General features: G+C 45.8%; 1 protein-coding gene across 1 annotated transcript in view; it reads right to left on the reverse strand.

The window, feature by feature from the left end:
* The window catches only part of PLEKHD1 (pleckstrin homology and coiled-coil domain containing D1), a 66538-nt gene extending 56997 nt beyond the window's left edge, over positions 1-9541 (reverse strand). The window contains exon 1 of the mRNA XM_060262064.1: positions 9213-9541. Within this exon, the coding sequence (XP_060118047.1) occupies positions 9213-9361 (149 nt within the window). The 5' untranslated portion in view covers positions 9362-9541. The remainder of the gene's footprint in view (positions 1-9212) is intronic.
* Positions 9542-25180: the final 15639 nt, after the last annotated feature.

Here is a 25180-nt window from a genome sequence, read left to right on the forward strand (position 1 = left end):
GGCCAACCAATTACTCTGGAAGGCCATTAACAAGGCACATAGCCCCTGTTTTAAATTGTAATTTAAAAAAACCCTAAAAGATTCTTGAATTGATAAAAAAAAACCTCTAGCTCATGTGTCTCTTCCACTCTCCATTTTTAAAGGATCCAAGAGCCTTTGAAGGAGGCAAATCTATTATGTCCAGCTGCACTTTACAGCAATACAACTTTATGGCAAAATGCTTCTATTAAAGTGACAGGACATTTTTCTTCAGCCAGTTGGCAACTATACTTCTATATCATTTATGATGTGATCCTTTCAACTGCGACCTTCTGCAAGCACATAAGATATAGTTCCACTGAGCCACAGACTCTTCCCATCCTCCACACCCTTACAGTAAGTCCTAACCTTCCATAGCATTTGCATCCATGATTGCAGAAGGTGATACTGAGTAGATCTATGGTCTGTGAGTTCAGACCTTAAATTCTTCTTTTCATTCACCTGGGAATAGCTGGAACTGAGAAAATATATCTTGTATGATTATCTCACAGAAAACCTGTTTTCTGTTGATAAATGTTTTTGTTCCACATCTTCATACTCAATGAGATTTGTTAGGTAATGTTTTATAAAAGTGTTTTGAAAACATAAAAGGACCATATTAAGGATTATAGCATCATTTCTAGGCGTTGAGCTAACAATGCTTTTTTGGAATAGGTCCAGTATCTAAGTATAGCAAATAATTGATATTGAACTAGGGTAATTTTCATCCTCTGGGGATATTCCAGCAAAAGTAGAACAAGGCAGTCTCTAAGGTTGTTCAGATCTGAAGCTGCTGAGCCCGTCATGTGCAGCACTCAGAAAGGCAGAGACTTTGTCTCATGTTTTGGGGATGGATGGACAGATTTATGGTATGGGATAGGAGGTGGGATAGGACAAGATTAAAGATACTGTATGTGTGTCCAGGAAGAAAATGATCGCACACCTAAAGATGTGTTGATAATCACAGGTGACTGGAACACAACAGTAGGAAACAATCGAATAATGTTGGAAGATTTGGGCTAGAAGCAAAAAATGAAGAAGGAGAGCAACTCATAGAATTCTATGGAGACAAACAATTTGTTCATTACAAACACATCCTTCAGGCAACCAAACAGACGGTTGTATATGTGGACATTACCAGACACACAATATAGAAATCAAATAGATTACATCATTGAAAACAGAAGCACCACATAATGGTTTTAAAATTAGATCCAAATAGGCAGCCGTGTTGAAGTAGTAGAACAAAATAGGAGTCAATTGCACCTTTAAGACCAAGGTAGTTTTATTCAGAACGTAAGCTTTCGTGTGCATGCACACTTCTTCAGACGAGGAATGAGGTACAGTAAACAGAGACACATATACCTGATGGGGTTTGGAATGCCAAGTGGTACAAAGTTAAAAACTAATAGCAGAATAGTAAAATCAACAAATTCAGAAACCCTTTGATCTATGTTGCATTAGCGTGGGAAACCATAAAACAGTAACATGCCAGAATGTGAGAATGCCTGTTAATTATTTTATTGCTAATAAACCTGGGTCAAAAAGTTGTATCATCAACAACTTACAACCTCTATTGAATAGTGACAGCTCTCTTTCAAAAGTACTGGGGGGTAAACCTTTTCTTACACACAGACAGCCCCCTAATCTCAAACAACTCCTCACCCACAACAATACAACATCTCATCTGAGCATGGACACTGGTACCAGAGCTTGCAATAAATCCAAAAGCCAACTTTGCTGCCACATACACTCAGACAACACCATCACTGGACCTAACAGCATTAACTACACCGTCTCATGCTCATTCACTTGCTCATCTTCCAACATTATATATGCCATTAAATGCCAACAATGCCCTTCAGTTCTCTACATAGGGCAAACAGGACAAACCTTCCGCCAAAGGATAAATGGACACAAATCTGACATCAGGAATTACAGAACTGAGAAACCTGTGGGGGAGCACTTTAACCTTCCAAAGCATTCAATGGGTGACCTCAAAGTAGCTGTTTTACTGCAAAGGAACTTCAAGAACAGAATGGAGAGAGAAATTGCTGAATTACAAATTATTATGAAACTTGGAACAAACACCTCTCCAGGGCTGAACAGGGATATTAGTTTTTTATCTCATTACAGACGCTAAATCCACTCTCAGAACTTCAAGAACACAATGGAGAGGGAATTTCCGAATTACAAACTATTATGAAATTTGGAACAACACCTCCCCAGGACTGAACAGAGATGTTGTTGTTTTTTTATCTCATTACATATGCTAAACCCACTTTCACCAAGTATGGCGATATATCCACAGTATTCCAATGTATTTCTCTTTTAGGATAGTGTATCAGAATAATGCTTTTGTATTGTCATACTCAAACAAGGGATATTGGTTGTTTATCTCATTACATATGCTAAACCCATCTTCCACTATATTTTAATGTATTTTTTTCCTAATGGCAAACTAGAATGATGTATATATTTGTGTTACATGTTAAAAGGTAAATTAGTTGGACAGGAAAAACTTCTGGGAAAGAAATGCCTTCTTTTTGACCCAGGTTTATTAGCAATAGAATAATTAACAGGCATTCTCACATTCTAACATGTTACTGTTTTATGGTTTCCCATGCTAATGCAACACAGATCAAAGGGTTTCTGAATTTGTTAATTTTACTATTCTGCTATTGGTTTTTAACTTTGTACCACTTGGCATTCCAAACCCCACCAGCTATATGTGTCTCTGCCTACTGTACCTCATTCCTTGTCTGAAAAAGTGTGCATGCACACGAAAGCTTACATTCTGAATAAAACTACGTTGGTCTTAAAGGTGCAATTGACTCCTATTTTTGGTTTTAAAATTGTAACTATATTTTATTGGTTTTTAAATTGTAAATATAAATGCTGTTAGCTGCCCTGAGTCTGCTCGCGGAGAGGGTGGGATAAAAATTTAAGGTAAATAAATAAATAAAATAAAAGATGGAGAAGCTCTACTCTCTCTGCTAAAACAAGACCAGAAGCTAATTGTGGCCTGGATCATGAATTGTTAATAAAGCTGAAGGAAAACACCACAACAGTCATAATGCCAAAATACAACCGAAGCAATCTAAAAACCATGTAAACAACAGATTTATATTACTAAGTTCAACTGAATGTAAATCAGAAGAACTGTGGGTTGAAAGCAGAGACATCATCGAAGAAGAATGTACAAACACTATTCCTGTAGCGAAAAGAAAAGCCTCAGTGAGTAAAGTTAACATGTGAACTGTTTACATATTCCAGTTCCAAGACAAGAGAACATCATGTATGAAGCAATGGTCTTTATGAACTAGCTATCAGTTCATTAGTAGATAGCGTGCAGACAGGCCTGTGAAATCCAGTTTCCCTCATCATCTCCACCCCAGTTAACAGAGCTTCTTGGTTTTCCCTGGTACCAACAGGACAGTGCTAGTAGTCATGGACAGAGTCAGCTGTTCTTGACACTGAAGCTGCATTATGAGTTTGAGAGAACAGAACATCAGTGCAAGACAGCAACCTCCATTAGTGGAGAACAGTGTGCAGCTTTTCCATTAAAGCTGGAAAATACCTCATCCCCACAATATACCTTGTACAACAAATACACATGGGCTATTAGTTTCCTTGGTCCCATAAGAGTCCATGTACAGTGGGAAGCAAAGACTTTATTGCTATAACTATTTTGCTTAAACTGCTTTGGCAGAGAACCAAGAGCTCTGGACTGTTAGCTGACATTCCAAATTATGCTCTGTAGGGTCCTATTCCTGTAAACTCCAGCTGTAAGCAACCATTAATGACTAAAAGGTGTACATAATGTGGAGTTCTCTTAAGCTCCATGGGGAGAGCAGCAGAGAACACTTTTAAGTCCTTGTAATTCCATAAATTTCATAATCAGAAATTCACACGGGTTGAACCATCTGTCAGTTGCTATGTACTGTCAATTGTTTTCATGTCTTTAAGGGCTACCACAGGATTATAACAAAGTGAAAACTACACCACCATTATTTGGTATGGAGGGTAACAGTAATAAATACTACAGTATGTATCAAGAGATCATGGCATCCTGGATATTATACACACTCACACACCCAGACCAATCTCCATTTCTTCATGAAGTTTTCTTCTGTCCACCACTGCCTCACTCACTCCTTCCCCTGCAGGCTCAGCTTCCCTGTCATGTATGCTACCCCATTTGTAACACCACCTGCCTGCCTTGCCAGCCTACCTCACCTTTCTTTACCTCCCCACTGCATCTACATTTCCTGCCACCACCACAGCTTGCCTGGCTTGCCTACTTACCCAGCACTGCCACCTTTCATGACTTTCCCACCACTTCCTTCTTTTTCAAAATGGCAGCTGAGAGCCATCTCAGTTCCCCACCCCCATAAGTTGAGATTTGGGAGCTCATAGAACACCCTCTTACCCTTTTTTATTTCATTTTTTCCTGCAAACCTGGTGACTGTCCTATTTTCTAGAAAAATTCCTTTTCTGTGTACATGTATGTCTTGTGTGTTTTTGGTTGGGAATCTAGAGCCATGTTCAGAATCGGATGCACAGATATAAACAGAGCCAATAAATCAGTGGTTTATTGGAGTGTTTCCTGCCCCACTCCAAGTCTAACCGGTGGGATTTTTGGCCAGCTTTTACAGGGCTTGTTTTCCTTTGAAGAAGACAGTATTGGGGAGAACTGTGTTTTCACTCACAAATCCAAAGACTGAACAAGTTTTATGAGGGCATCTAAGTAAGTATAGAGGCAGATAGTTCCAGAACAACCTCAGCATCCTGGATCTGAAAACTCCTCTGCTCTTTGCTATTGTTATATGAGACCCTTTGTTCTTCCTTTTTTAGTCTTTTTAATGGCTACTTTCAGTATTTTAGTCTTGTTGCTTATTTATTACCAATTTATTACAATTTATCAATATATGTTTTAATTATGTTTGTGTATCATCAAGAAATTTTATTGGGAGGAAGTCTGAATGAGCAAACTGTGCCATTACTGGGGCCGTACAATGTCAAGCCTAACCTAACTCTTGCTTGACACTCCATAACAACAAGGCTCACAACAACTTTTGTACAGTGTCCATGCAGACTTGAACTCACCCAAAGAAAGGATGAGTTGTGTTGACTTTTCAAAGTCACTTCCTGTGTGCCATGATGCTCCTGTAACTCAGTCACCCTTTTCTGCTTGGGCAGCACACCAGTTGGTTTATTCCTTCTGATGCCATGTTGTTCTGTCACCTGATTTGAACTGCACTTGAGCAACAAACTACCAGCTCTCCTTATGGAATCTCTTCTAGTGCCTCCAATTTGTTGTAAGTACTTCATCTGAATCCCTCAACCAACTACAGCTAATCCTTGCTTTATAGATATAAATAATATTGATACTACTCACTGCCTCCTAAAAATGAGATAACTTCTTGCTGTAAGATAAAGTTAATAATGATGTTCAGGTGCTAGAAGTGCATGGCAAATAGATGGTTAGAAGAAAATGATCATTAATGGGAACTTTCGACTTGCTGCAGAGAAATTATTGCTCATTTGTATTCTCACTCACTGGGAACACACAACAGATCTTGGCTTCACTTTCAAACATCACGACTCTGGATTTCTAAAGGTAAGTTACCGACAAAGATGAAGCACTCTGGCTGCAATTTATTACAAACCAGCAAGCATTTTATATTCTGCAATTATATAGAATAAAAGAAAGACTGCAAACTGAAGACCAACACACTTGCAAAAATTTGCAGGTATTTTTTCTACCTCCAGATGAAAGAACTGGAAGTTCAGCATTTGCTTCCTGCTCATCCCCTTGAGTTAGCTGTCAAACATTTGTCATCAGTAGCACTGGCCCTGATGCTACATAGAGAATTTAAAAAACTGAATTCCTTGGAAAGAGAGTATTTGTTTAATCTTTAAAAGCTCTTGACAAAATGTGGGCAAGCAGAATTATTTTAGTGGGGGGGGGATTTCTTTATTTTAGCAGGGGAAATTTCTTAGATGGGTTAGTAGAAAAGCTGGAGAGGGTAGCCTAAACGTATTCAGGGGCAGAGAAAGAAAAATGTCCTAATGCAAAATTAAAAACCTAAAAATACAGAGTTGGATCCTACACTTCCATTTTACCACTCTCTGTCATTGTGGAGGTTGCCCTGTCCAGCAGAGCGTGCTCCTCAGGCGAAAGGTGCTTCCTTCTCCTTGAAAGACCATGGAGACAATGCGCACTGGTTGAATACATGTCATGATGGAGGACTACTTCAGCAACAGGACAGTGCTGCAGAACAAGGGACAGGAGCCAAACCACATACCCTAATAATTTAGTAAGGAATACTAATTCCAATATAACATGTCCAGCTCCTGTCAACTGTTTTTGCACTGACTGGCTGGAACACCACAAGCAGAGTAGGTTTATTTAATAACAATCCAGTGCAATACTGCCTGCATTTTTTCCTTACAGCTCCACAAGCAAAAGGGTTGGACACTTAAAACAATGAAAGTTAAAAAAAAAAAACCTGCCAGTAATATTCATACTGATCCTCTATGGCTCTGCTCCTAGTTTAAGTCTCTTGCTTAAGTCTCTATTAGGGCCATTCTAAGCCAATGCATCAGGACATGAGAGCATAATGAGCACACTGACCTTTATCTTCTTTTTGCAGTAACAGCAGCACCCAACCAGAAGCAAGGGAGAAAGTCCCTCTAAGAAGTGACAGCTTTAGAATCTCTTGCTTTGCCAGCCTTTCTGATTCAGTCAACCTATCAGGAACCAGCAGCAGCCATCAGCACCACTGGGTGAGTTGGTGTCTTTCAGCTGGAAGCATCTCTACCATTCTCAGCTGGCCAAAGATCTTATCAATGACTCTGCACAATCTCTCATGCTCCTTATGCCTGGGTTGCCCACTGGGAGAATACCTTTTGTGATTTATCCTTTTCCTTCCTTCATGCTTTTTAACTCAAAAGTCATAAAGCTTCACTCCCCATGCATTAAAACAAAACTTCTCATTATATTTGCCTGCATAATATCCCTTGTTACCCCTTGCCTCTTCCTTTATACTTATCTTCTATATAGGCTGTAGTAAGCTGCTCAAGGAAGAGCCCTGTCTTTTGTGTAGTGAGCACCCAGCTGAGCAAAGACAACAGCCTAGAATGACTGTTTACTAGCACCATTAGCTGTGAGAAAGTTTATAGTTAGGATGTCTGAAATGAACCTGGTGTTTTGGTTGCTAGGTACCCATATCTGTAATCACAGACAGCTATCCTACATTCGCAAGGGATCAGAAGTAGTTTCTTGCATTTATTTATATTTGTGAATAGGCTCAGGACAGCCTTTTACACTAAAGGGTCTGCGCACAGCTTTTTTTTCCTGGGGGAACATGGTGGAATGGAGTTCTGGAACCTCTTCATGGAAACAAAATTTTCAGTAAATGTTTAGAAATTCATAAGGGGCATCCATGTGTTTCTCCTTCATTTCCCTCTTGAGAATTCTGGCACATCTTTTTCCAGAAAAAAAAGCCCTGGGTCTGTGTGTGTAAATACTGTAGTATTTAAAAATCCTTAGATATCTTTGGTGAATTGTAATATTCAGATATCTTCCCTAAAAGGAAACCTTGGTATATTAGAGGGGCATCACATTTCTCCCAGAAATCAAGAATATTTTGCCACCAGGAGATCCCTGCTGGATCAGATCAGTGATCAATCTAGTTCAACATCCTGTTTCACACACTGGCCAACTAGCTGCTATGGAGCACCAACCAACAGAACATAGAGGCCACGGCCTTCCCCAATTATATCTCCTAGCACTGATATTCAGAGGTTTGCTGTCTCTGTATATGGAGGTTCCCTTGTCACCATGGCTAGAAGCCATTGATGGACCTATCCTCCATGAATCTGTCTTAATTTTCTTAAAGTTATCTGTGCCTGTAACCATCACTATGTCCACAGGCAGTGAATTCCAGTTTTCAACTGCCCATCAACTTCATTGGGTGCCCTTAAGTTCCAGTATCAAGGGAGAGGAGAAAAAACCCCTTCTCTCTATCCATTATCTCCATCCTTTGTATAGAAACCTTTGATCATGTTTTCTCCTAGGGCCAGATCATGAGATACACTTTTAACAAGTTGGGCTTGGGTTCTGTGCACATTTGGCTCAAAAAATGGGGCAACTGACACCCCCACGGGACTGTTTCAGCTTCAGAAAATGGCATGGGTAAAGGCAGGAATCCCTCCTCCCCTGTGCCATGGTCCCAGGTTGAACTGAGTTCCTGCAACAGCATTCCCTGCAGCTGCAAGGAAAGTGAGTCAGGTATAAAAAAACTTCCCGTGTAATTTGGCCCTCACACACTTTTTTTTCTAAAGTGAGACGTCTCAGACTCTTCAGCCTTTCCTTAATGGAAAGGGGCTCCAACTCTTTGATCATTTGATCTTTTTTGTACTTTTATTCTTCTACGCTAACTTTTTTTAAAGTATGTCGATCAGAACTGTACACAGTATTCCAAATTCTTCCCCTACTAACATGGCACTTGCAGTAGCAAGGACTGTGTTGGACAGCATCCATAACATCACAAACAAGGAACATAACTCTTCCAGTGCTATTACATTCCTTCAGACATACAACTAAACCTCAAAAACTTTTTAGATTTACCTTCCCACACTTCCACTCCACACAGAGTCGGAAACCTTCTCTTACCAGAGCCAGTTTGGTGTAGTGGTTAAGTGTGCGGACTCTTATCTGGGAGAACCGGGTTTGATTCCCCACTCCTCCACTTGCACCTGCTGGCATGGCCTTGGGCCAGCCATAGCTCTGGCAGAGGTTGTCCTTGAAAGGGCAGCTGCTGTGAGAGTCCTCTCAGCCCCACCCACCTCACAGGGTGTCTGTTGTGGGGGAGGAAGGTAAAGGAGATTGTGAGCCACTCTGAGACTCTTCGGAGTGGAGGGCGGGATATAAATCCAATATCTTCATCTTCATCTTCTTACCCCAGCCCAGAAACACTTTAAGCTAAACTCTGCCTTCACAGCCTCTCCCACTTGCCTTGAACCCTTCAACGTTAATAAGTATTGCAACCCTTGCTTGCTTTGAAACTTCTTTAGAGGCTATCTAGCTTTAATCCTCCCAGCACGAGCCCTGTCTCCCCTCCTCCACCCCCGTGAAGCATTTTTGTTGCTACATCATCCCTGCACAACCCAATTCTGCAGCTTACCTCCTGGACCATTTAGCAGATGGTCTCCCAAAAGGTCTCTTCCAGAGCACTCCATGCAGCTGCACTTTGGTGCTGATATCCAAGGCATCTGAATCTGTTTGTTCCATAGATGGAGAAGGAGAGACGGAGTTGGATTTAGAAGTAAACATTGTCCAGACTGATGGATTTTTTAAAAAATCTAATTCTCTGCCCCTGCTCCACAGCTCAGGCAATCCGATTAAATGCAATGAGCCAGAAGGATGTAACCAGCCACTGGGAGGGAGCGAGACTGAGGCTACGCTTTGAATCGATAACCAGATTGCTCTGGGCTCAGTCAATATTTGTCTCCCTTACGCAGAGATGCTGAGAGCTCCTTCATCCGGTATCACTTCCTGATTTACTGAAGCAAGAGCAAAGTTCCAGCTCAGCTCTGAAAAGAGTCTCTGTCATAAAATAGGATGAGCGCTTAGATCTTAATGAACCAAAGAGAGACTGTGACATTGATGCTTGACTCTAGAAGCAGGTACATGTTAAAAATTAGCACATACATGCCTCTGTCCTGTGCTATGCAAGATACGATTTTTTAAAAAAATCCATGTATACACAAAGAGTCAGGGCCAGCAACAATGCATTTCTTACGTCTATGCAACAAACCAGTAAGTGTCTAACCACTTCCCAAGTAGTGTGGTGTAATGGTTAGAGTGTCTGGCTAGATCTGAAACACCCAGGTTCGAATTCCCATTCTGCCATGGAAACTCACTGGATGCCTTTGGATGACTCATACTCTCTCTAACCACCCTCACAGGGCTGGGGGAGTAAAATGGAGGAGAGAATAATGTGAGCTGTTTTGTAAGTAATAGAAGCAAGCTAAGCAAATGTTTAACAGGTATCATTTGTACTATCACAGCTTGGAGAGCAGGAGAAGAGGAAGGAAGGATAAAGATATAAAGTACCTGAGTGGGTGCAGAAAGTGAGCATGAATCTAGCTTTACTTTCTGTAGCAAGACAGAAATCCTTGGATGGGTTTCACATGACTGCTGTGCTCTTGATTATGGTGCCAGAAAGGCTCAGCCCTGCTCTAATATTAACTGTATGGCTTCCTGTTAGAGGCAGGGGCATGCCCAAGTTGTCTTTCAGGGCTGTCTTGAGTGTAAACAGAGAACACTAAGCATATACAAGCACTCAGAAATTAAAATTAAAATAAACCCACCAGCTATGATCTGGAAGAACCTGTGCATGTTACCTGTCTGCCTACAGTGTGTGAGCTTCACTCTTGCTGGACCAGTCCACCACATGCTGAGAGAAATATGTGGAGCTCTGAAACAAGAGCTCCTGAAAAGACAGGTTGCTTATCTGTAACTGTAGGTCTTCGAGTGGTCATCTGTGCATTCACACTCATGGGGATAGTGCGCCTGCGCCGATCCCTGAATCAGTACCTAAAAAGCCCGGGATTTTTCCGTGCTCGGCGCCAATGGGCATGCGCAGGCGTCCCAGTATGCATGCTCACCGGTGCCAGCGCGGGGATCCTGCCAGTTCCTTCCTGACCGCTGGAAGCCCCTACTGGAGGGAGACCGTCAGCAGTGGAGAAGGAGAGCGGGTAGTGTGAATGCACAGATGACCACTCGAAGATCTACAGTTACAGGTAAGCAACCTGTCTATCTTCTTCGTGGTCTCTGTGCTTCACACTCATGGGAGATTAGCAAGCAAGACATACCTGGAGGCGGGAAGACAGTCAACCGGAAGAAACAGCTTGCAGCACCGCAGTTCCCAAACGAGTCATTTGTTGAGCATGCACGTCCAGCGCGTAGTGCTTCATAAAGGCATGCAGAGAGGACCAGGTGGCAGCCTTGCAAACATCCGTCAGGGACACGCCTTTCAGGAATGCCACTGATGTCGCCATCGCTCTTGTAGAGTGGCCGCGAATAGGCCCAGATAACGGATTCTTAGTGTCAAGTCTGCTTCAGCTCTGGTCAAGCCTGTGTGTCATCTTTGGTTCAGGGGAAAGCATTCTGGGTAAAAGCCATACTGTATGCCAATGCTGCTAGCTCTACTCTTCCTCCTCCCCCCTTTCAGGAATGCCACTGATGTCGCCATCGCTCTTGTAGAGTGGCCGCGAATAGGCCCAGATAACGGATTCTTAGTGTCAAGTCTGCTTCAGCTCTGGTCAAGCCTGTGTGTCATCTTTGGTTCAGGGGAAAGCATTCTGGGTAAAAGCCATACTGTATGCCAATGCTGCTAGCTCTACTCTTCCTCCTCCCCCCTTCCTGTCTTTTGTTATGTAGTTTTGCTCTGAAATGGAAGCATGTGAAAGAGATAATAGTGCCTTCTCAGACTGGGCAATGGGGGAGAGGCACCTTGCCCAAGGCCAGCCGGCCTGAGAACGATTTGTAACATCAATGTGTGAATGTGCCCTGCATAGTACCCCCTCCCTAAAGAATTCCTTTGAAGAATACCTTATATGATTATCCTTACTGTATGTTCCTCAGTCTCTCAATCACTTAGCTGTTGGATACAATGATTTCAATAAACTAGAAACTTTTATCAAAAGGTCTCGTTATTGAATCAGCCGACTTGACACTTAGCCAACAAATAACACAACTTAATAGTCTCAGTGAGCCATTTCGAAAGTCTCTGAGATGAAATCCTGGAACCTAACTTAGGGGCAGTGTATGAAACAAAAAGCTGCTTGTCCTTGCGAAAGCTCTTGGACCGACATAAATAAAACAATAAAGCATGCTTTACATCTAAAGTATGCAACCTACGTTCCTCACCCGAAGAAGGTGTAGGATAAAAAGTGGGCAACCAAACTTCTAAGCTGAGGTGAAACTGAGAAACCACCTTGGGGAGAAAAGAAATATCAGGAGCTAACAAAACTCCAGCTTCCTGAAAAACAAGATACGGGTAGTCACAACGCATCTCCGTGAGCTCCCCTGCACGACGTGCTGATGTGATGGCTACCAAAAACACAGTCTTCCATGAAAGAAGCTGTAACGAGCACATGGCCATCGGCTCAAAGGGACGACGAGTCAGTCTGTCCAGCACCAATGTCAAATCCCACAACTGTGGGGGCGACCTAGATGGGGGATGAAGCCTAAGCAGACCCTTCAAAAACCTCTTAGAATGAGGGTATGCAAAAACAGAATGTCCCTCCACTGGTTCATGGAACGCAGATATTGCTGCCAGGTAAACCTTAATGGAGGAAAAAACAAGGCCAGCATCCACCAGGGATAACAAAAACTCAAAAATTACCGACAATCCCACCCTCTGGGGAGGAACTGAAGGATTAACTAGGAACTGAAGGAACTTCCGCCACTTACTTCCACTTAGGAAGCGCGGGTGGAAAGTTTCCTGCTATTCAGGAAAACATGCTGGACTCTACTAGAGAACCCACAGGGTCGATAAGCCACGCTGTCAGCTTCAGGTGAGGCACGTTGTGATGGAGGACATGACCTCCCTGAGCTGACAGAAGGTCCGGTTCCGCTGGAAACTGGTAGAAGACCCCCTTGCCAATTGAAGCAGGATCGGGAACCAGTTCTGGTGAGGCCACCAGGGAGTCACCATGATGCAGCAAGGTCTCTCTCTTGCAATTTTGTTGACCACCTTCGTCAACAATGGCAGAGGCGGAAACAGATAGAGGAACCGACCTTCCCACGGAAACAGCAGACTGTCTCCCAGCGACTCTGGATTCGCACCCCCTGTGGAACAAAACAGAGGACACTTCCTGTTCTTGGCTGTGGCAAAGACATCCACCTGAGGATACCCCCAAAGCTGGAAACAGGTTGGAGGAAGCGCCACTGCAGTTCCCACTCGTGCGGGGAAGCCGCGCCCCTGCTGAGGGAGTCTTCCTGCAAGTTGAGGACCCCAGGGAGATGTGCAGCCTTCACGAAGATGTCGTAGTCCAGGCACTCCGACCACAGATCCAGGGCCAATGCACAGAGCCGTCAAGAGACTGTCCCCCCCCTGCCTGTTGATGTAGCACAGGGCAGTGGTATTGTCCGTTAGCAATGCAACAACCTTTCACCAAGGGACGGAAAGAGCGGAGAGCAAAATGAACTGCCAGTAGTTCTAAATAATTTATGTGGCAGTGAGTCAAGTTCAGAGGCCAAGAACCCCCCCACACACAGACCGTCCATGTGGGCCCCCCAACCCCACAAAGATGCATCTGTTGTGATAGTCACAGAGGGTGCAGGGAGATGAAATGGAGCTCCCTGGAAAATGTTGGTCTTCGACTTCCACCATTGCAGAGTTTGGAGAGTCACAGGTGGAATGGTAAACCTCTTCTGAGGTGAGTCTCTCAATGGTCGAAACTGACGGAGAAACCAAAGTTGTAAGCCTCTCATCCTCAGCTTCACAAAAAGTAGCACGCTTGTCGTTGCTGCCATCAGCCCCAGCATCCGCTGCAGCTGCTGCGCCGTGCCCCACTTTCAACTTTGTAGAAGTTGCACAAGGTTGATAATGTCCACCGCTCTCTGCTGAAGTAAGAACACACGATGCAGGTTCGTATCCAGCAAAGCCCCTATGAACTGAACTGTCCTCGATGGAGTAAGGTGTGATTTCTCCAAGATGACCTGCAGACCTAAGGTGTCTAGAAGACGCAGAGTGACAGCAATGTGAGATGATAAAGTCTCTTTCGACTCCGCCACAAGGAGCCAGTCATCGATGTATAGGAAGACAACGACCCCTTGCAGCTGGAGATGAGCAGCCACCACGCTCATCATCTTCATGAACACCTGAGGTGCAGTGGACAGGCCGAACGGAAGGGCTTTGAACTGGAAGTGTTGAGAACCTACTGCAAACCGGAGGAAACGTCTGAATGCAGGATGGATGCTGATGTGGAAGTATGCATCCTTGAGGTTCAGCTTTGCCATCCAGTCCCCTTGGTTGATGAGGGGCAGGATTGTTTGCAAAGTGGACATTCTGAACTTCTGGTGCAAAATAAACTTGAGATTCCGAAGGTCCATGATTGGTCTCAAACTCCCATCCCGTTTGGGAACCAGAAAGTAACGAGAGTAGAAACCTCCCGTCCTGGCCTCCATCGGGACCCGTTCTATGGCTTGTTTCTGTAGGAGGTTGCTCACCTCCGCCAGTAGAGGTGGAGAAGGGGGTGTGGTGATTACCACAGATTGGGTCGGAATCTGAATGAAGTCTATTCAGTAGCCTTCCGCTACGATGGAAAGTGCTCACCTGTCAGTTGAGATAGACTCCCAGGCCGGTAGGAAAGGGTGGAGGCGGATGGAAGAAGAAAGAATGGGTACGGTGACGCGTGCTACTGGAAAGCCAAAGGCCCTGCTTTTGAGGGCGAGTGCCCTTGGACTTGCTGGTGGTCTGAGAACTAGCTGAGAAGCATATTGGTTCCTATTGTTCTCCCTGTATGGGGACCTGCTTTCTGGTTGAGTAGAGCGAGGTCACCACTGTTGTTCTGGGGAGAACTTCTGGTAAGGTTTCTTAGCCCAGGGTTTTGTTGGGTTTCTGATGCAATTTCACTTCCTGTTGTCATGAGTTAATTAAATGTTTGTATATGCATGCTGATGTTTAGCCAGTGAATAGGTAGAGCCAATGAGAATCTTTGCATGTACTTCCCGCCAAGGCTAGGTGTCAATATGCATAGTAACCATTGAGGGAGAGCCCTAATAGGCTAATCCATATATTTGGGTGGTGGTCTAAGGGAAACCATTTGGTCAGTTTTATTGTCCTTTGTGTAAAGCCCTTAGATCTCCATGCAGTTGAAGTTAGGACTCGAGATGTAGTCTAGAAGCTAGAAAGGATATTGAATCCTTCTTTGTTTTCTAGAAATCCCAGTCATACCTTTTCCTCATGAGTAAAGTAAATTACTTTGTATTCTTAAGCTAAACCTGTGCCTGGCTGTTATTTCATGGTTCTCTCCACGTTACTCTGCTAAAGGTATATTTAAATCCCAACAGGTTTGTGCCACTGTTTTGATTTGGTGGCTCTGGAAGGAGCCGGGACACCCAGGTTCCTGGAGGACTTTATGCTCTTATCAATTTTTTGCAGAGCAGCGTCAGTCGTAGTGCTGAAGAGGCCTTTTCCCTCAAAAGGCAGATCCTCTACAAAAGCCCTGGTGTCTTGCTGGAGGGCTGTTGACCTCAGCCAGGAGTGGCATCGAAGGCAGACGGCCGATGTAATAGTTTTCGCCGTCCACCATATGTTTTGCTGCAGCCAATTGCTGCTTGGCTACAGCAAAACCCTCCTTCTGCAGCTTCTTCGCCGCCGCTCTTTTCTTTTCACTCAGGGAACACAGGAGGGGGGTGAGTTGATCCCATACCGAGTATTGGTATCTAGCCATGCACGCAGCATAGTTAGATACCTTTACTCCCAGAGCCCCTGCAGAGTAAAATTTCCTCCCCACATTATCCAGCTTCTTCCCTTTTCTGGTGGGGAAGAGTGAATCTTGTGAGCCTTTGAGAATGATGACACAACCACAGAATTCGGCTTTGGATGTGAGAAGAGGAATTCTGCCCCAGCCTCTTGGACCTGGTACATGTGGTCCAATCTCCTTGATGACATCGGAGTGGAGGCAGGCGTCACCCAGGGCGCCTTCACTGCCTGAAGGATCACCTTCGTCACAGGTAATGCAATTGCCGCAGATGTGTCCCGCTGCATGATGTCAAAAATGTTATCATCCATGACAGGCTGTGGCTGTGTTATAGGAAGGGAAAGAGAGGTCGCCATCCTCTTAACCAAGTCCCCATATGACTTCAGATCCTCCAATGGCGAAATAGGAAGATCTTCAGCCGTATGCGACACTGGCGAAGATTCCTGGGCTCTGTCCGGATCGTCGGTACCGATCTCCAATCCCGACGATGAGGACTCTCTCTGCAGCGAATGCTCTGAAAGCATCGGTGTCGATTCTCTGATAGGCGATCAAACCGCTACCGATGAGGGTGAACAGACCTCCTCCACTGCTACGGCACGTCTCTCAGGCGGGATGGAGATCGCTGCCAACGGACGACATCTGGAATGTTGGGAGAGTCTAGACATCTGGGATGCCTCAGATTGCCAGTCTCACTCTGCAAAGTCCCGAGATGGGTACCATTGGTATGGTGGATAGGGGTACGAATAAGGAGAAGGCCAGCGGCGCTGATCCCAAGGAGACAGAGGGGGGAAGCACCGAAGTACTGTTGATGGTTCCAACCTCCTTGGACCCCTCGCCTGGTCGATCGGCTCTGCCAACTCTATCGGTGCCAACACCTCAACTTCTGAGACCAAATCGCTCTCACTACGCGGCCTCAATCCGGAGAAATGGGATCGCTGGAAGAGATCGATCTCATGTTCCGATGCCGAAAGACGGGGTTGCTGCGAAGCGCTGCCTCTCGCCACCGAAGGGCTGTGATGTGGGGACGCCACAATTTTTCTTAGTGGAGCAGTCGATGCCAAAGCGTCACGAGAGGGCGAAGGAGTGCGGGACGATCTCTTCTTCCACTTCTCCTTAGACTTTGCCTTCTTTGGCACGGATGATCGGGTCCCCAAATCATCCCGACGCTTCTTTGCTGGGGTGTCCACCGACCCTTCAGAGGGACGCTTTGTGGAACACCTGCGTTAGATGGGCATCTCGGTCCTGATCAGCGATATATTGGCCGATGTGATCGTAGGGGCCGTTGAGCCCGATGCCATCTTCTGCGGCCGAAGTGCCGATGCGACCAATGCAGCCGAGAGTCTCGCTGCTCAATTCTTGTGCGTTTGCTTGGAGAAGCTTAAACAATGCAAAAGAATCCACACAATGCCCTTCGCCCAGGCAGACAAAGGGAGTGGCCATCGGGGGGGGGGCAATCTTCTTCCCATAAGATCGGCACCTCTTGAAAAAACCCCAGCACCTTTCCCTAGACGCAAGGAAAAAACCTGCTCAGGAAAGCCTTTGAGGGGAAAAAAACAGGGAGAAAGAACTAAGCCCCGAAGGGCGTGTCCGACAACAACAACTTTTTTTTTGCTAACTAATTAACAACTACTAACTACACTAAGAAAATAACAAATGGGCTATATACAAGACGAAATAAAGGCAATCCAACGACTATCTTACCGACCGGGGACACGAAAGGGAATCCTCTCAGCGCAGCGGTCAGAAAGGAACTGGAGGGATCCCCGTGCTGGTGCCGGTGAGCATGCGTACTGGGATGCCTGCGCATGCCCATGGGCGCCGAGTGCGAAAAAATCCTGCGCTTTTTAGGTACCGATTTGGGGATCGGCGCAGGTGCACTATCCCCATGAGTGTGAAGCACAGAGACCACGAAGAAGATTGAAGCTGCTTCTGGTGTATGGGTCCCCCTCTCCCATTCCCCCCACTCCCGTTTCTCAGAAGCTCTAAACTTCTTTTTGAAGCCTACTGGAGATAGGACAGTTTTTCACATTCGCTGCTCCAACACAAGATGGCACACCACATTATGTGACCTTTCGTTGTTTGTAGTATGCTGTTCTCATGCTGTTTTTACACTGCACCTTGTATTTCACTAAATAGTTCACTGTAAGATTTTTTTAATGTTAATATGCCAAGATTGCTTTGGAACTGATTACCAATTGTTTGCAAGTTTATTTCTAGACCTTTGTAAAGCTTACTCAACCTGTAGCCAAACAGATTTTTACAAAAGCACTATTAAGTTTCCCATGCTCTCTTGAGAAAGCTTGCATGGTGTAATGATTGGGGTCAGACTAGAACCTGGGAGCCCCAGGCCTGAATTCTTAACTCTGCCATAGGAGCTCACAGGGTGACCTTGGGCCAGTCAGGCTCAGCATCATTTATACACTGCCTTTCTCTCCAGTGCGGACTCAAAGTAGCTTACATATTCTACTCCCCTCCATTTTATCCTCACATCAAACCTGCAAGGTAGGTTGAACCAACAGTGTGGGAATGGCCCAAAGCCATCCCGTGAGCTTCCATGGTGTGAGTGGGAATTCTACTGTGGCTCTCCCAGATCCTAGTCATTAACACCACACTGGCTCTCAGTGTGGTAAGATGATTTGAGTTTCCTTTGGGTAGAATAGCACTGTATAAATAAAATACATCCTGAATTTCCCATCACTCCAGGAATCGATGCATTAGCAACTGGTTGCTTCTGAGGTGGGGGCTCCTACAGTAAATGGTAATAGGCTAAAGGCTGCTGAAAGGATATCATGGCCTGATGTTCCACTGGCAGTCATCTTTAAATGGCTCCAGCCAGGCAAAAGTAATGATTCCTTCATCAAAGAACCCCTGGATAACTGGATTAACGAACACCCCCCCCCCCAATCTGTCATGAATCCACTGTGTAACTTTGGGCCACTTACCCTCAGCCTGACCAACCTCACAGATCGCTTCTGTGACAAAATGAGGGTGGGTGGGTTTTGTATCTTTCATACCACTTAGCTCCTTAGAGGGAAAATAAAAATCTAAGTGTGAATCACTGGGAATACTTTCTGCACGGTCCCTCTTCCCAACTATCTGTACTTTCTAACAAACAGGCTAAAAACCCATACCTGGTTCCTTGAGGGTAAACTGTGGAAAGCAAGCAGGCAAAATAATAATAATCTTGTCAGCAGATACTCATGTGTATCCTCTCTTCCAAATCAAGAGGAAAAAATAAGTAATATGCTAAAGCTGGCCAAAATAGGATAAGCTCAGTAACTTGTTCCATGTGGCCATCTAAATCAGACTTTTCCCTGCAGCCACTGTGGCCGGACCTGCCTGTCCCGCATTGGTCTTGTCAGCCACCAGCGAGCCTGCAGCAGACGTGGACTATTGCACCCTTCTTAAATCTTCGTTCGCGAAGCCAAGCCGAGAGAGAGAGAGAGGGAGGGAAGGATTATAGCCAGCATCTAGCATTAGGCGTGCAAGCAGCTGCACAAAGGTCATATGTCCCTGAATTTTGGTCTTAAGGTACATACAACAGTCTCAAAAATCACATCAACTCTAGCATTCCTTTTTTTCACTTCAACTCTAGCATTCTTCTAATCCTTTACGTTTATAGACCCTTGTCCACAAACTGCAGTTGCATGCTTATTCATCCAAATTAACTCCCCAAAGCTCCACTCCCTGATATGCATGAGAGTTGTGAACCTCTCAGCCAGTTCTGCTTGGTAATGACATTATGGATGTGGGTGGCCAGACCGTCCCGGGCACCCGGGAATGTCCCGGTTCTGGCCCCCTATTCCCGCCTCCCGGGCTGGCTATACCGGGACCATTAGAGGTCCCGGTTTAGCCAGCCCCGGAGGCAGTGGGCCGCGGGCGCCGGCGGGGAAGGCGGCGAGAGAGGGAGGGAGCGTCCCTGCGCGTGCGCAGGGCCCCTGTGCACGCGCAGGGACGCTCCCTCCCTCACCGCCTTCCCCGCCCGCGCGCGGGGCCCGGCGGCGGTGGCGGAGGCCTCTCTGGAGAGACTCTGGAGGGCCTCCAGCGAGCAGCGGAGGCCGCGGAGAGGCCGGCGCTGGTCCCTGGAGGCCCTCCAGAGACTCTGAAGGGCCTCCAGCGAGCAGCGGAGGCCGCGGAGAGGCCGGCGCTGGTCCCTGGAGGCCCTCCAGAGACCAGCGCCGACCAGCGGAGGCCTCTCCGCGGACTCTGCTGGTCCCTGGAGGCCCTCCAGAGACTCTGGAGGGCCTCCAGCGAGCAGCGGAGGCCGCGGAGAGGCCGGCGCTAGTCCCTGGAGGCCCTTCAGAGACCAGCACCAACCAGCGGAAGCCTCTCCGCGGCCTCCGCGGCCTCCGCTGGTCCCTGGAGGCCCTCCAGAGACTCTGGAGGGCCTCCAGCGAGCAGCGGAGGCCGCGGAGAGGCCGGCGCTGGTCCCTGGAGGCCCTCCAGAGACCAGCGGAGGCCCTCCCCGGCCTCCGCAGCCGCCGCCAGCAGCACCAGCCGCCCGGAGGAGAGGCCGCCACCCGCCCTGGATGAAGGTAAGCAGGGAGGGGGCCGAAAGCGGCGGGGGGGGCGGCTGGCGGGAGGGGGCGGCCTTCCTTCCTTCCCTCCTCCCTTCCTTCCCTCCTCCCTCCCTCCTTCCTTCCCTCCTCCCTCCCTTCCCTCCCTCCTCCCTCCTTCCTTCCTCCCCTTCCCTCCCTCCTTCCTTCCTTCCCTCCTCCCTTCCTTCCCTCCTCCCTTCCTCCCTCCTTCCTTCCTTCCCTCCTTCCTTCCCTCCTCCCTCCTTCCTTTCTTCCTTCCTCCCTCCTTCCCTCCCTCCTTCCTTCCCTCCTCCCTTCCTTCCCTCCTCCCTTCCTCCCTCCTTCCTTCCTTCCCTCCTTCCTTCCCTCCCTCCTCCCTTCCTTCCCTCCCTTCCTCTGGCCACCCCTGGAGTAGACAATACTGACTTTGGTGGACCCAAGCACTGATTCAGTGTAAGGGAGCTTTGTGTTTGTGACTGGACTAGACAATACTGACTTTCGTGGACCCAAGCACGGATTCAGTGTAAGGGAGCTTTGTGTTTGTGTCTTCTGGTGCAATTTTGTTCTCAGATCCTGTATTTACTTCATCAGTATATGGGATAAGGCACTTTCTCAACTGTGCTGCATAATGCAGCCTATTTATTTTGTCCTGTTTGCTCTGTTGGCTCTATCTGCGCCACCTTCATCACTTCCGGGGTGTGGATCCCCCAGTGGGGGGGTCTCCCGACTCCCTCCGCCGGCTGTTTCTGATAGCCCTGTGCCCCCTCTTTCATTTGATATGTGTCCCGTGCGGGTGCCACCCTCCCACCGGGAGATGCCGCAAAATGAGACCCCTTGAGGCTTATGGCGGCAGGGCTCGGGGGAAGCGAGCTAGACTGTCGGTCACTTTCGGGTTCCTGTCCTGCATCTCGACCTGTGTTATTAGTGACAGGCTGCTTCGGCGTGCCGCTGCGCCGGCCCCCTGGGTCCCACAATGATGGGACCGATGCCACAGGGACGGGCTCGAAACACTCTATAACCCCTCAAAAGAACAGCAGTCTAGCTCGCTTCCCCCGAGCCCTGCCGCCATAAGCCTCAAGGGGGCTCATTTTGCGGCATCTCCCGGCGGGAGGGTGGCACCCGCACGGGACACATATCAAATGAAAGAGGGGGCGCAGGGCTATCAGAAACAGCCAGCGGAGGGAGTCGGGAGACCACCCCACTGGGGGATCCACACCCCGAAAGTGATGAAGGTGGCGCAGATAGAGCCAACAGAGCAAACAGGACAAAATAAATAGGCTGCATTATGCAGCACAGTCTCACTGGAATCTCACTGGAATCTGACTGGCTTCTCAGCATGGAACCCGTTCTCTCTAGGCTTCTCACTTTGAAAAAAGTAAAAAAAGAGTTTCATTTAACTTTACTTCCCCCTTTCCCTCTCTATAAATAATCTTGGTGTTTCCGGCGGTGATATTTGGGGGATTTTGGGGGACATCACAGGAAGTGCTGTGAAGTCACTTCCTGTTTCCGGCAGTGGCATTTGGGGGAAATGATGTCACAGGAAGTGATGTCACTTCCTGTTTCCAGCAGGTGGTGTGTGTGGGGGAAATGATGTCACAGGAAGTGATGTCACTTCCTGTTTCTGGCAGGTGGCGCAGGGGAAATGATGTCACCGGAAGTGACATCACTTCCTTTTTCCGGCGGCGGCGGCACGCCGTCACCGGAAGTGACATCACTTCCTGTTTCCGGCGGCGTGCGCACGCACCCCTGCCTTCCCCCCAAAAAAAGGTGTCCCTGGCTGACCTTCAGACATTATGGCCACCCTACGTCAGACCACAATTGTGAAGTCTCAAGAGAGTGACTAGAATGGGATAAAGTCGGCAACTACTGCACAGCACAATAGAGACAGCTATTAAATGAAGAGTCATAACAGCAGAAGCCTTATAGGCCAGCCTGCAAAACTTGCTATCAATTTCATGAGACTGCTTGTGTTCTTCCTTAGTTTGTGATGGGAAGACATGACTCATACCTTTCCAATGTGACATCTCCTTGTCTTTGATAAGACTAAAAATCACATTAGATTAATAGAGCTCATCTACCATTGGGTAAAGCTCATTATACAGTATGGCCACAGACATCTGTGGTCTGTAAAGATCCAAGGATAATGGCAGAGATGGCTTAAACATAACATTGGAAACTACCTCCTTCTGTCTGCTCTACTCTGAGATGGGCTGATGGAGCATTCTTCATGTTGTCACAAAGAACAGCACATCAGTGCCTTCCTTTTCCCATTTTGGAGGGACTCTCTCATTACATGCTTGCTAAGGTCCAAGCCAGAACATCATTTTTAAAAAGCATCAAGACCTACCCTGTTAAAGCTAATCTTGAAGGCTCAAAGCTATGTAGGAAAATGCCCAGAGTTTTCTTTTAAATTTTGGGGGGGGGGTTATGCATTACTTATCTGCCTTGAGCCTTCATGTTAGAAAAGGCTAGCTGAAGTGTCACTCTAAGTATTCCAGAGCTACAAATGATGCACTCTACAACTTGGAGAACTATGCATTTCCAATCATATCCCTGTTAATCATGGTGAACAGAACTCTTGACTCGCAGGACCCTGAGACAAGAGAATAGCTTCTACATGCCTGTCAGTCAGCATTGCTCTCTGTAGGAGAAATAGTACAGATATAGTAACTGAGGCTCTAGAATACAGACCTATGTCCTTTAAAACAGCACTAATCAGTCTCCATTCAGAATTAAAGTTAACATACCTATTTGGGAGAGTAGTGGGGGGAATCAGCTTAGATCTTGCCTATAACAGAACTCTCATGAACCAGATCTTCAGCTTCACCCAGGTTCCCCTAAGCGCCATATTTGGATCTCCAAAGATGACATGAGCAGAACTCCTACCTACTGCTTTTCTCTGTTCAAAGAACTCCCTCTTGTGGATGCAAAGGCAATTCCTTGCAAGGTGATCAAGAGGCTCTTGAAATACTGCCAAACAGGAAGGTTAGATTTGATTTGGCCCTGAACTAAAATAAAACAAAAAGAACCAAGACCAGTTCACTGGAGACTTAGCTTATGACTTGCCATAAGTCAGTCAAATACTGTCAGTGCAGCTGTCGTTCTTGATAATTAAGAACAAGACAATCAAGACAGACTTCTTTCTCAAGCTGGATTTGAGGGGGTTGTGGTATAACAAACTCAGCAGGACTTTATGGTGGTACACAAATCTTGATCAGCATCTTCATCTTTTTGTCCACAGGAAACTATACCTTGTTTTCTAAGCATTTAGTAGAAATAACAAGCAGAAAGGAACTGCAACCTTTATCACTTACACAAAGAATAGCTGTATGTTCAGTTCTGGATTTATATCCTGTCCTTCACTACCCAAAGGAGTGTCAGAGTGGCTTACAATCTCCTTTCCTTTCCCCTCCCTACACTATGTGAGGTAGGCAGAGCTTAAAGAGCTCTGACAGAAACTGCTCTTGAGAGGAACAGCTCTGCAAAACCTTGTGACTGATGCAAGGTCACATCAGCAGGTACATCTTTGAGGCTATAATCTGATATTCATATATTTGCAGGATAATTATAATATATTTGCAGGATAATATATTTGCAGGATAATGGCAATACCAAATCTCTGCTTAAAGAAGTACTTGTTTCTAAAGACTGAAATTCAAGTGAATTCTGAATTTGTGCCAAGAGACTACAGAACTTGTAAGCCTGGCCATAGGCAAACAAAACAAACAAAACAACTTAGCCCTAGATACAATTTCAGGCAGTCATTTCAAAGAAGTTTATTCATTTAGCCAGAGCAGTTTCTAAACAACCAGTTCAATAAGCAAGTGGGACTGCCAAGACCTACCACAGACCCCAGTTCATCTCCCTCACCCTCAACATATATAAGATGCTGCTGTCTTGTGTAACTCCCTTGTCCGGCTCACTGGATCCTTCCGATTTCTACCCTTTGCTCACTTCTCTCCTCACTAGCTGACAGCCTTGCAGGCAAACATTTTAGAAGGAAAACAGACTTACACATTTCAATGTGCCATTTGCTGCAGTAATAACTTTCCACCTCTGAGTGTACACATGGGGCTTCACAACCTGAACTATTATACCTCAGAACAAAGTTTGAGTCAGTGGCACCTTTAAGACCAATGAAGTCTTATCCTGGGTATAAGCTTTCATGCACACAAACACTTCTTTAGATGTAGATGTATCTGAAGAAGCATGTGTGTACATGAAAGCTTATATGCAGAATAAAACTTTTGTTAGTCTTAAAGGTGCCACTGGACTCAAACTTTGTTCTGCCACTTCATACCAACATAGCTATCAATCTGAATCTATTACAGCCATGGATTGTGTCCATTTGTAAGGGTAATGCTGTCAACTGAACTGCTCTAAGATGTTACCTGCTTAAAACAAAAGCCATTTCTTCAACCTCTTTCAGCTTCAATGCATTAGTAAAGAACTGAAGTTTTCTACCAAACATTTTACCAAATATGTTAACAGTACATTTACTTTGACATGTCCAAGCATTAGCCAAGTTTCATACATAATTAAAACTGAACTTTAAGCGTGAAATAAGAAGGCAGTGCAAAATGGCAATAGATTGATTGCATTCTCATGCCACCTCTTAAATCATGTATTACCTACAAGGTTTAGACATATTTTTAAAATACCATAAATCCAACTAAGATTTTTTTTCAACTGAAGAGTAACAGGAATCTTCCCTTCCCAATATTTCTTAGTAGTTTTCTTGGAATAGCTATTCACTGCTAAGAGTAGGTTAAGGCAGCAGTGTGAATCAAACCTTGTAATATCAACTTTTAGTTCTAGTGCATACATTACCATGTAACCATGACTAAAGTGTTGATTTAGAAGTTAGTTGGCATAGAGATGCAACTGCCTTGCCTAGCTGCTTCATCTTCTCACAGTATACTGCAGTCCAGTCAACCTGGAGCATTGTGCAAGCAGCACACAGATTATAGGATCTGTACACCCTTTTAGAAGGTTACACATGGGAGTCTGCTAAATGCACTGTGCTTTTCATAAGACTCCAAACACATTGTTATAAGATTTATGCTTTAAAAAGTGGAAAGATGTGTATAAATTCAAAGGCTACTGCTCTCCATGTCCCAGACTTAGTTACAACTAGT

The sequence above is a fragment of the Heteronotia binoei genome, chromosome 21 (assembly GCF_032191835.1).
Source record: "Heteronotia binoei isolate CCM8104 ecotype False Entrance Well chromosome 21, APGP_CSIRO_Hbin_v1, whole genome shotgun sequence".
Lineage (NCBI taxonomy): Eukaryota > Metazoa > Chordata > Lepidosauria > Squamata > Gekkonidae > Heteronotia > Heteronotia binoei.